Consider the following 13,272-nt stretch of genomic DNA (forward strand, 5'->3'; position numbering starts at 1 on the left):
AGGAAGATCTAGAGTATGACCGTAGGTAACTAATTCATCCAACTTGCTTAGATGTGAGCACGGTCATGTCGCCCTCCAAGCAGCAAGCACGTATGGCTAAGGTAGGATGATCAGCCAGTAGAACTTTTAGTCAAGTCTTAAAAGATAGTAGATGGCATGCGCAAGTCACGCTGATGTTGCTTCAGACATTTTGTTAATTTTAGTTTAATCTAAAAATTAGAAAGACATTATGTAGCATGCATACCAATTCTTCCACTAGCCATATCTTGTATGTTGTCATCGTGCAGGCGCTAGCAAGCTTTGTCATTGTAGGCACCTAACATGCAGTAGTACGATTGGTTGGGCTGATCACAATACAACTTTGAACAACGCTAGGTCTCTTATGAGAAACTGGACATTAACAAACAAAAATCGAAAAGAAGGATTACCCCTGGCCTCTGCATCAAAAGATGCACACATTCATCTTTATTAATTATTCAACAGAGTCCGACAAAGTAGATACATGGACTAACACAAAGCCACCTTCCTGGATCTACGTCGTTACACCTACAAGTCTCAAGGAGTGCCTTGGCAGATCCACACACACCATCTAATCCGGTGATCACCCACGCTTCGTGACCGAAACGAGAGTACCAACCGGTGCAGCAGACCCTCAGCACACACCACATGCCTACACTGAAGAATCCGCCGCCGCCATCTCCATCGTCCCATCTTTAGGAGAGATGAATACACATGCTTGCCAGGCCCAACTGTCGTCGATGCCACCACGATGCCACACAGCGCCACCATCCTACCGCATCCAACAACACACGGCCATCACCGAGACCCGCTGCCCCATTGCCGCCGAGACCCGCCGTTGATGACGTGTCACATGCCACGCCGCTCCACCTTAGAGAACACCACATGCTATCATTGGTCGCATTCCCTGCGCCAGCAAGTCCTCTAACCGAGCAACCGAACGCCCCAGGCGGCGCCTCCAAGAAGGACACGACACAATTTGTGTCGCCGCCAAATCCAAGGGGATTTTGGGTCTTCATCCGAGCATGGGATCAGAGTTGAGGGGAGGACCTCGACGGCGCCTACAAGAAGGAAAGCAGCAACCGAGGTCTTCGCCACCGTCGGGACTAGCGGGCCATCCAGGTTTACTCCGGTCTGAAGGCCCTTCTACCAACTCCCGCCAACGCACCGGGGCCGACAGCCGAGGCCACAAGCCATCAAGTGGAGCGGGATAGAAGACGCAGTGAGGAGGAGATCCACCGGAAACTCAGTGGCCACGCAGTCAAGACGTCGTCCATCCACCACCTGTGAGCGCCGCTATTTCTACCGTAACTGTAGGGGCGTCAGGTGACGGAGGAGCGTCGCGAGCGGGCTCGGCGGACGTCCGTGAGGACGCGGGTGGCTGCTCATCCAAAAGCTCGAGGCGTGCTCCGCGCCCCGTACTTGCACCATGGTTAGGTAGCAACAAGGGGGTATATGCACCATCAACAAATTGACCAGGCAAAGGTAAAACAGATTTCTCAGGTGAAGTGGGAGTGGTGTAGGTGACCGAAAGTGCGGAAAAAGGAAAAACATTCTCATCAAACACCACATCACGTGAGACGTAGACGCGGTTAGAGGAAACATGAAGACACTTGTACCCTTTGTGAAGAGAACTATAACCAAGAAACACGCATTGTTTAGACCGAAACTCCAATTTGCGTTGGTTACATCTGTGCCCCTGGTTCATTAGTTGTACTCATTCATTCCCACGCACTTAACTTTGCTCACTTTTCCCCACTCCCTTGGTTGAAACCCTCACAAATGGGCAAACTGGACGCTGCCGTCGGGTCAATGGTTGACTGTTAACTCTGACGAGTGGGGCCACACTGGACTGTGTCGCCCGTTGGGCCGTGGTTTCGTTGGACTATTGTGCCGTTGCATGAAACGCCTGCACGAGCCGTCACGACAGAAGCATGCAATGCATGCACGACGTATCCAGCTAGCCTGCTATGCATGCATGTAGCTAGCCTGCCTGCATGCACCGATGCGTGCCGACCGAGCCGCTTTCGTGCACGGCAGCCGCCACGGATGCAACGACGGTCGCTGCCTGCATTCGCCGATGCATGTCTCCTCAATTTAGAACATCGTTTGATCCTTTTCGATCCACTCACATTTGCGCCCGTTCTGTTACGACAAATAAATTGAACAATATTTTATTATTATTTTTGGTTGCATGCACTAGGTGGCTACATATCTTAATTCTTTGTGGCTTCAACGACGTGGTGGTGGCTTGTGTAGCTATGCATGCACTAGGTGCTCACGAACAAAGCGAGATCTCTCAAAAAACAATCAATAATTCAAAAAGTACAAACTAGCAAGAACTTAATAATAGAATAGATAGAAAACTTAATAACATAATATAGATAGGGCCAACAAGCCCAGAGCACGATCGTATAGTTCGATTACAACTTAATAACATAACATAGATTCAAAAAAAGAAAAAAAGATAGAGGGTTCTAAACCATAGCCGACGCCTTCTCCACCTCGCTCCTCCAGGCGCCCTTCACTGCTCCTCCGGGGTGTTGTCGATGGGGTACAGCAGAGTGTGCATGCACGACGCGGTGGGGAAGATGTTGCTGTACTTCGTGAAGATGTTGTGGGTGGTGAAGGCGATGAACTCGCAGGCACACCAAAACACGCGACCGAGGAGGTAGAAGGCGTCGAAGGGGTTGGTGAAGTGGGCAAGGATAGCAACCACCACCCCGTTTTGGATGACCTCCTCGACGCGGAATATCGTTGGAGATCCCCGTGGGAGGTGGCGGTAGCCGGCCGCGAGGAAGAACTCGGTGAAGCCCCTTGCGGTCCTCTGATGTTGGCTTGATCTATGTCGGTATTTCCCCAAAGAGGAAGGGATGATGCAGCACAGCAATGGTAGGTATTTCCTTTAGTGATGAGACCAAGGTTACCGAACCAGTAGGAGAACCACGCAACACTACGTAAACAGCACCTGCACACAAATAACAAATACCCGCAACCCAACGTGTTAAAGGGGTTGTCAATCCCTTTCGGGCCATCTAGAGTTTCCTCTGCTCCAAAGCCACCTCTACCAACTCCCGCCAACTCACGGGACCGACGGCCGAGGCTGCAAGCTACCAGGTGCAACCAGATAGAAGATGCAGTGAGTAGGAGATCCACCGGCAACTCACCTCCCATGCAGTCAAGACGTCGTTCATCCACCACCCGCGAGCACCGCCGGCTAAGGACACCGCCGCCACGCCTACTGGGGTGGCCGCCCCATGTCCAGATTCCTCCACGACGACCAGCGCGATGCGATTCACTACCACGCGGCCCACGCCATCACCTAAGCCTGCCGCCGCTCGAGCACGTCGCCGTCTGGAGCTGCCACGCCACCGGGAGACCAGAACCCATGGATCTGGGCGCCTGCGCACACCGCCGCAAGCCTGCTGACGTCAGGAGTTGTTGCGCCATTGGGGTGAGGGGGCACACCCCACGGATTGGGCACAGGTGCCGCCCACGGATCAGGGAGAGGGAGGAGATGCCCTCCGGCGCCGCCATCACATGCACAGGCTTTGCCCGGCGCCGACCACCGGCAGCGGCGGAGGGGGAGGTGGGTCACAGGGGGAGCTCTCAGCGACGGCGGTTGAAGCCTCCTGTGTCGCCCGAGAGGGGGGCAACGCTTTCACTAGAAATTGGATAAAGCAATTTGCATAATTAGTTGTGACCAAGTCTTGCTCTTTCAGCCATTGGTTAAGACATGGAGATGGAAAAGAAGATTGCTGAGAGTACCTCGAGGGCCCTTTGCTTCTGCCCTTCGAATCATCGCCCACCTGGAGGAGAAGGTGGATGTGCTCAATGCCCCTATTGTCACAAACTGAGCGTAGCTCAGATGATTAGATTTTTTATGGTGGAACCAACACCAAGGTTTATGTCAGTTAAAAAAAATACCAGGGTTCAAGTCCTACACTTAACACTTGTGGTTCCTTTTTTCTGGATTTATTTCAGGCCTTTCAGCGATTTGTGTTCAGTGAGAGTAGACGTTCCCATCGTTACAAAGGCGTATATGACGAATTCGTCAATATCAAAATGGTGTGCCAGCTTAGTATCTCGGAGGTGTTTATATATAGGATAATGTGTGTGCGTGCATTTATAGGGTTGAGTATATGTGTGTATGTGAGCGCTTACGATTGTACTGTATTAAAAACTATTTTTTAATACAATCAATAAGTTCTCATGCTGGACTATAATAAACCATATTACTGTTTATTAGTATATTATTACACTTTAACAAAGCATCGGATGCAAAGATGGAGTTGTCACTAGAAAGCGACAGCCCAACAGCAAGACAACACTTATGGACCGCTGGACCACCACCATAGATCTCTAGCTGGAACCCCAACTCTAGCATTATCACCACCATGTTTCTCCAGATCTAGCATTAGCACCCCCAATTCCTCCATCACAGCAAGAAAACACACCCTTCCTCATCCAAGCCATGGATGTCGCGTCGGGGGCTTTGATCCCCTTGATCAACAAGCTCCGGAGCCTACTCGTGGACGAGTACAACCTGGAGAAACGCGTGAAGAAAGGTGTCAAGTCTCTGATCACAGAGTTGGAGATGATGCACGCCGTTCTACGCAAGATAGGCGCCAAGCCACCGGAGCAGTTCGACGAACAGGTCCTCATCTGGGCGGGCAAAGTGAGGGACCTCTCGTACAACATGGAGGACGCCGTCGACGCTTTCATCGTGCGTGGGGAGGAGGACGGCCATGACGGTGGCTCCACCAACATGAGGAACAGAATCAAGAAGTTCCTGAGAAAGACCACCAAACTTTTTACCAAGGGTAAGGCTCTTCATCAGATCTCTGACGCCATTGAAGAAGCACAGCGGCTCGCCAAGGAGTTGGGCGAGTTGCGCCAAAGGTATATGATTGAGGCGCACGCCAATGGTAGTCGTGATGCCATTGACCCTCGCTTGAAGGCGGTGTACAAAGATGTCACTGAGCTCGTTGGGATAGATCACGTAAGAGATGACTTGACTGAGAAGCTGTGTGATTGTGATGAGAGGTCCAAGGACCACTTAAGGACCATGTCTATTGTTGGATTTGGTGGGTTGGGCAAGACAACTCTCGCCAAAGCAGTCTATGACAAGATCAAAGTGGAGTTTGATAGTGTAGCTTTTGTTTCCGTGTCGCAGAATCCTGACATGACCAAGATTTTCAAGAAGCTCTTATATGAACTTGACAAGAGCAAGTATGCAACCATCAACGAAGCTGCTAGGGACGAGGGTCAACTCCTCGATGACTTGAGAATATTTCTTCAAGATAGGAGGTACGTACGTAGCAGCAAAAGATTGTCATTATTCTTTCCAGGCGACCATGAATGCTAGTTAGTAAATATCGTGTCCCAAGTCAGTTTTATTTTGGTTCTATTAAATGGACACTGTTTAGGCCTTACGTTTATGTTTTATATGAATCTTCCAATTATGCACAATATATGTTTCTAACCGATTAATCTTTTTTATAAAAATTTTGAGCTGGCAATGCCACATCCTAATTAATTTATCGCCGACTTATGGACAAAACATATATAGACATATTTATATTCGTTGATTTGCAAATTAATGCTTTAAAAATACAGGTACCTCATCGTAATCGATGACATATGGGATGAAGAAGCATGGGAATTTATCAAGTGTGCTTTCTTTGACAACTGTCTCGGTAGTCGAGTAATGACTACCACACGCATAGGCAGCATCTCTAAAGCATGTTGCTCTTCTTGTGATGATATAATATATCAGATGAATCCTCTTACTGATGATGACTCCCAAAGACTCTTCTACAAAAGAATATTTCCTCATGGAAGTAATTGCCCTGCTGAATTGGAGCTAGTATCTAGAGAAATCTTAAAGAAATGTGGCGGAGTACCACTAGCCATCATCACCATTGCTAGTATTTTAGCAAGAAATGGTCAAGATCTACAGATAGAGCCAAAGTATCACTGGGACAACATACTTGGCTCTATTGGTCGTGGACTTACGGAAGGTGGTAGTGCGAAGGACATGCAGAGAATATTGTCCTTTAGTTATTACGATTTACCTTCTCATTTGAAGACTTGTTTATTATATCTCAGTTTATTTCCAGAGGATTTTGAGATAAGGAGAGACCGGTTGATATGGATGTGGATAGCCGAAGGCTTTGTGCAAGGTGGAGAACAAGAAACTGGACTATTTGAGCTCAGAGAGAGTTACTTCAATGAGCTCGCAAATAGAAATTTGATTCAACCAGTAGATGTTGATGCTGCAGGCAGTGCAGAAGCTTGTCGTGTGCATGATATGGTGCTTGATCTATTATGTTCCTTGTCCAGTGAACAAAACTTTGCTACAATAGTAGATGGTACTCACCAAAGCAATCTTATTTCACACAGGAAGAGTCGCAGATTATCTTTTCAAAACAGCATGTCAGAGCCCACCAACCATTGGGTCAATGCCACAAGTATGCCACAAGTGAGGTCTATTGTTCTCTTTAGAACAAATACTGATCTAATCCAGACTATTTCATGCTTTCAAGTTTTACGTGTATTGGATTTGGAAGGTTGTGATCTTGGGAGAAATCACCACAGTATTGATCCCAGGCATATTGAGAATTTATTACACCTAAGGTATCTGGGGCTAAGAGGAACTTCTGTTCGTGAGCTCCCTGTGGAAATAGGGAAGCTCCAGTTATTGGAGATACTCGACTTAGCAATAACTGTAGCAGTGATTCCGTCAAGTGTTGTCCGTCTAAGACGTTTGATATGCCTAAATGCACCCAATTCAGTGTTACCAGCTGGGATTGGGGACCTGACGTCACTGGAAGAGCTGGCAGGAAAATTGGTGGATGTGAAAGAGCTAGGGCAACTGGTCAAGCTGAGAGTGCTCCTCCTTTACTGGAATGAGAACGATGAGAGCATGTGTAATTATTTGGTGGAGTCCCTAGGCAAGCTGCGAAAAATGCAGAGTCTAACAATTTCCTGTTTAGGGGATGCAAGGTTTGACGTCAGCTGGGATGGTTGGGTGCCCACCCCATAGCTTCGGTACCTTCGGTTTGAAAGATGCACCACCGCATTACCTAGGTGGGTTAATTCATCATCGTTTCCCCTCCTCTCCTCCATGAGTATTGAAGTGGACAGAGTGCGGCCGGAAGTTGACATTCAAATCCTCGGGAAGCTTCCCGCTCTTCGTTTTCTCTGGCTTTGGGTCAACAAATCTCAGCACACTCGTGTTGAAACATTCGTCATTGGCGCTAATGCATTCCCATGTTTGAGAGAGTGCCGCTTCCATGAATTTCTCACGGGGCCATCTATGTTTCCTCGAGGAGCTATGCCAAAACTTGAAATCCTGCGGTTCTCAGCCCGAGCGTCGGATATTGCCAGCGGTGACCTGGATGTCTGCATGGGGCACCTCCCTTCCGTACAACAAGTCGGTGTTTACCTTTGGATTGAGAAAGGCAGCTCTTCAGATAAGTGCAAGGAGGAAGCAGATGTTGTGCTGAGGCATGCAGCGGACACCCATCCCAACCGTCCCACCCTTTTCACTTCCCGTGAGTACTTTCTCTCAGGTTTATTTTTATTTCTCAAATTATGGCTTAATTCTATTTCTCCAAACAATGCACATGCTGATTGCTTTATTTTTCTTAGATTATTAACCCCAATGACAATGACGAATGACGATCCCCTGTGTGCCGGTCAAGCTCCGGTCGCAGCTTGGCTTCTTGTGCAACCGAGTGTGAGAGTTAGGTGGTGTTTGGTTCTTTAGTCCTAGGACTTTTTCTAGTCCCTAGGACTTTTTAAAAAAGACTCTCAAGGAGGTGCTTCTAAGGACTTTTAGCAAAAAGTCCTACCCTGTTTGGTTTGCTAGGGACTTTTTCTAGTCCTAACACAAAAAATTCCCTGGAACCAAACACCCCCTTATTCCCTCCCTTCGACGTTCTGGAGCTGTTTCGGAGCAAATTCTGGACCTGTGTAATATCTGGCAAATTCCAAACCCAGGCCGCAATTCCCGCAGAATCCAGCGCCCTCGATCTGGACCTTGCGGAATGAGGCAGAAGAACCAGGCGGAGACGACGACGACGATGCCGCCGCCACGATGCGGGCGTCTCCTCCTCCCCTGTCAAGCTGGCTTACTTCCGCTCCACCCTCTCTCCTCCCGTCGCCTCCGCCATCATGGGTGCCACCTCCCCCGAGATGCAGGCCTCCGTCCGGCTCGTCCTCCCCGGCGAGCTCGCCAAGCACGCCGTCTCCGGGGGCAGAAAGGTGGTCACTATCCTAGTCTGTTCAAGTCTTCCCGGAGAGTCCCTGTGTCCTGCTTAATGCTTTCTCGTGGTGTTTGAATCCATGGTACGTTCTAGTATACGTTGGACTTTTAAGAATTGTGCGCTACATGTGGGAACATCGCTGTTATTTCAGTATGAAGAAACACATGAATCTGTAACCGGAGAAATATTAATTCCTACTATGATCTTGTTTTTTCTTTGTCATAATTTAGTTAGGTATACATGTTCTTATCTTCTTAGTTTTGTCTATTATCATGCAATCTTCTCTCTTCTGTGTTCGAGTATGGCGTTCTGCAGATCTCTTCAGTTAAAAAAAAACCTGAAAAGAAATCTCTTCAGTTAATGCTTTTGCACTCGCACAGATGTTGGTCTGCTTCTGAATTTGTTGAGTTGGTTCTTACTCTTGTAGTTTGGCACCGTTGGATTCAGCAGATGGCGAATTCAAATTCCTCGAATTGCTTTTGCTCCCAGAACTAGTTAGTGCATTGCAAATGCGGTAGCGATTTTGCTGGACAACGACGTCATTCAGCAGCAGCAGGAGAATTCAGGAAAAAATATTTCATCATGCATGATTTGCTAATAATAATTCAGTGCAGACAGTACAGCCTAGATGACCGACGTCCATGTGTTTATGTACGTGTCTGTATTGCACCTGATTGACACTAGCTTGTACCCAGCTAGTCGAGTGTGTTTACAGCAGACTACTCTGTTTTACTTACTGAATGTGTGAACATGCTCTGCATTACTGAATTTGTGAACATGCTCTGCATTACTCGGGTGACATATCCATTTGATTTAACTTTGTATCTTTGCCGCTTCCTTATTTTCACGGTAGAAGAGTAGTTGCAACTTGGCTATACTATTTATGCATTAGTTCACAACTGGGTGATATCTTCTTGTACAATGTCCCCTGTCTTGCAAGGGACTGGTCCTGAATTTGATGTGTAGTCCACACGGCATCCTTAGTTTCTTCTATCTGAGTGCAGGACTGCAGGTGCTGTTTTATTGTCATGTACAGGCCTGCCTTTGTGGTTGATTATTTAAGATGTTGTGATAAGTTAGGCAGACTACTGGACTGAAGAAAAATAAATAAATAAAGAGTATTAGTAGTAACACCCAACCATGATTGTAGCTCTACAAATCTGTCTCGAATGTCCAGCCTGTCAATCATTTCTTTATCTTTTCCTGGCGCAAATCTGTCTCGAATGTTTAAATGAATTAATTATCTTGTAAAGGTCTGGTCAGCTTCTTGAATTTAGTGTTTTTGTTGTGCACCGCTGCAGAAGAATTCTTCTGCTTTCATATAGGTGGATAAAAATAGTTGTGCTTCATATAAGGAAAAGATGGCATACGCCACCACGAACACTCTAAAGGTGGCGTATCGAATATGCCAACACAACCACTATTTGAAAAAAAAATAGTGGTGGTGTGGATTAAAATTGGAGCGCCATCAATTGAAATTGTGGAAAACCATTACTCTAATAGTGTTTGGCACTGCAATGGTCCATATTTGACGCTTTGTAGTTATTTATATGCAATATAAATTGCTGTAGGACCACCTTTACTGTTGGCTAAGCACCCGAAAAATGCAGCAAAGACAGTTCAAAAAGTTGCCAAGGCCCACATGTCCGACAAGAAGCACACATTGTGGTGCAGGGTCATGAGGCTGGTCACAATGGGCAGGAACTTAGGAGTAACATCACACACTCCAATGCAACTTTGCTTATGTGGCACATATTTAATGAAGAGAGAGTTTCTTGTGGTAACTAGCTAAGTTACCGGAACATCACACACTCAAGAAACAATGAGTCTATGACCTAATAAATACATTGTTGCATGACACTACATACATGTTCCTACCCACTATGGAGGTAGTAACATAGTCTAGGGAAGTGTGTAGGTTACTAGCTTATGTTCCTGCCCATTGTGACCAGCCTGATTAAGTGTCACCCCCTAGATCTGGATAGGAAGCTTATGAAGCTTATTGCTTGCAAGACGAATATGGACAAAGCGGAGTACTTGTCGGTGGTAAGTAATATCACTTATTGCTACTACTTGCATCAGCAGCCGCTTGTTCCTTCTAGTATTCATATGATGTATTCTCTCTAGGTAGGCGAGGGAGCCATGGTTCTTAGCCGAATGTTGGGCAGCGTCCGTGGATATATGTGTTGTTGCACGAAATTGATCCACACAGCACCACAGAATCCTCACTTTCGTGGAGGTAAACCGACCGTTTTTCAATGCAAAACAGGAAAGATGAGCCAAACCCTAGGCTGCTAGGGCTAGGCAGAAGCTGTCAGCCAGATGCTGGAAAGAAAAGAACGTAAGGGAAAAGTAACGTAAGGTTGTAAAAAGGATCGATTCGTGCCTCTTTTTCCAATCGGCCAAGGCCTGTATATAAGGCACGCAGGACTTTGCGTTTAGGAGCAGGACTCCAAGTCCAAACCGAATAGGTTTTGGCAACTTTAAGTTGGTTACCTTGTATACAGAAAAAACCTTCCTGCTAGCCATGTCCCCATGCCATGTCTCGTACAGGGCTTCATTGGCCTACAATGGAAATAATAAAATATTCCAGCCAGGACGCTAATCATATCAGATAATAAAAGTTTTATACTAGTTGCCTTGCTCACTTGCGCCACCCTTTACCGAAAAATGGTTTCCCCCGCTTTGTATTCCAAAGCACCAACCAACAGTACAAACGCGATGCTGGGGCGAGCAGCACAACAAGCCCAAAGAAGAAAGGAAGAAGAAACAAATGCCAACAACGGCTTTATCCAGATGTAATCTTCCCTTCTACTTTTGCCCCAAGGAAATAACTTGCTTTGCCTGACTTGGTGTCTCTGCACTAAACATTAGCATATACACTAATCTGGCAGATCACCTGGCAGCCAAATAATACCCGCAACAATATGGTGTGACCCATAGTGGCCGGTGCAGCACATTGTGAAAGGCAATGACAGGCTTAAAGTGAAGGGTCTGGTACACTTCTAGGGGAGTCGCAACCTGACAACTCTCGAACAAACAAGGTATGTACAACCCTAAGGTCAATTTTTGTCTCTAGGTGTATCTACGTTTATTAATCATGATGCTTTCTCCTGCAGGAGCGTGAACAACTAGGTCGTGATGTCAGACATCCTGGAGGCGTGGGTACCTCGTTATCATGGAAAGGATGGCACAAGGTTTTGCTGCGAGTCAGCCAAGGAGAAGTTTGACTTCTACAAAGCTGTTGTCCGGGAGCAAAACAGGGCGTAATCTAAAACTATATCCCAGCCACTCGATCTGGAGTTGGTCATGAGGGTAGGAGGTAGGAACAACGGTGGCTGCACCTCTTTGCAACGGTGCGGTCGTTACCACCTTGGAACGAAAGCTGTCTGAGATCCGGGCGCAAAGCGCAAGCTCAAGTCCCTCCATAAGTAGTCGCCCTAGGGCTCAGTCGCGTGAGATTGCCTGGCTCCAGGTTTGTACCTTTCATATATGCTCATGCGTTGGCATTGTTGCGTTGCCACCTATATGAGACTATGATGGCATATTGCAGGCTGCGTTGCAGGAAGAACAGGCGGCTAGAGAGAGGTGTGAGGCTGAACAGGAACAACAGTCGCATGCGGGAACAACGTCACAGGCATAAGTATTCTTCCAAGATAGGATTTGCCATTATATCCACCAATCAATATCAACAGATGGACCAACTTGAACAATGTTGACGTGTCCATCCTCCTCCTCATATATGCACTTATGGAAATTTACCAGACTATGAACGGCGCCCCTCCTCCTCTCCCTGCTCCTCCACAAGCCTAGAGCTCATGTCCATGGAGTTGAAGTTCATCACTAAGAGGTCCTGTCGGTGACTTGTATGATACTTTTGTCTGCGTTGGTACCAACTATGTTGTATGGACTAGAGCTTGCGCGCTTAACATGACTATGTAAGTTTCACTTGACTATGTATCTTGAACTTGTGAACAGGTTATGTGTTTGTGTGTGTTTCGTATGGGCTATGTTTTATTGACTATGCATGTTGAACTTGTGAATTTGTTGCTATGAGTTTGGGTTGGTATGTGGTGTGCTATGAGTTTGAGCTTAAGATAAATTCACATATCTATGTTATGCAACTGTTAAAATATGTATATGTTTTCAATTTGTAGGGGCTTGAGATAAATTCAATTATAAAAGGAAACTCTGGGAACCTTTGCCGAATTCATGACTCGATGAAAAGACCTTTCCCGAGCACCCGCGCTCAAAAAGCTGTAAGTACTCTGCAGATGGCAAAGGCGCGGGCGAGGCGAGGGAAGCGGGAAGCAGCCAAGGCGAAGGCGTAATGAGTAGCGGGAAGTTCAAATATGTAACGGGCCTGATGGTCTCAGCGGTAGTGGGCCGGAGAGCCGTAGCAAGTAGGCCCATGTGTCCTGCGGGTTATAAGCAGGTGGGCAAGGGAGAGAACGGTACGAAGAGATTTCTGTAATTCAAACTATACCACACACTTCTATCTTATCCTCCTGCTTACGTCTCCTACCCCGGATCCCCTTTCTCCTTCCTCTCCTCTCGAATTCGAGCAGTAGTTCGTCGCCGGCCGGACTCCTCCACCGCGCGGTCGTGACAATCTGGTATCAGAGCCTCTTCTCTCGTTCCACTGTGTGCCTGCAAAAAAAATTCTCGAATCGTACCCGGCAAATCCGAGGCGAAGGTAGCGGATCGCTCTCGGGCTTGATCTGCATAAATCCGGACCTGAGGTGGGTTGATTTGAGGAAACCGCGACAACGACGACGTTTAAGCCGAATCCGCAGACGCGCTTCCTCTCGGACGAGATGGAGGCGTTTCGGGAGCGGATGCTGCGGGAACTTGCAGAGATACGGGCGGCGCAGCGCAAGTTCGAGGTGGTCGACGGGATTTCCGCACAGCTGGAGGCCCTCGACGCCAAGCTGTCGGAGCAGTCCGCACGCCTCGAGCAAGTCCAAGTGAAGGTGGATTT

At 47.4% G+C, this 13,272-nt stretch overlaps 1 protein-coding gene across 1 annotated transcript; it reads left to right on the forward strand.

The window, feature by feature from the left end:
- The first annotated feature begins 4,492 nt into the window (after nucleotides 1–4,492).
- On the forward strand, nucleotides 4,493–9,108 carry LOC123161822 (disease resistance protein RGA5-like). Its single transcript, XM_044579638.1, has 3 exons — nucleotides 4,493–5,328; nucleotides 5,638–7,577; nucleotides 7,675–9,108. Exons 1-2 carry the CDS (start codon nucleotides 4,493–4,495, stop codon nucleotides 7,064–7,066), a joined length of 2,265 nt encoding a protein of 754 aa, XP_044435573.1. The 3' UTR covers nucleotides 7,067–7,577; nucleotides 7,675–9,108.
- The last annotated feature ends 4,164 nt before the right edge of the window (nucleotides 9,109–13,272 follow it).

This window comes from Triticum aestivum, chromosome 1D (genome assembly GCF_018294505.1).
Source record: "Triticum aestivum cultivar Chinese Spring chromosome 1D, IWGSC CS RefSeq v2.1, whole genome shotgun sequence".
Lineage (NCBI taxonomy): Eukaryota > Viridiplantae > Streptophyta > Magnoliopsida > Poales > Poaceae > Triticum > Triticum aestivum.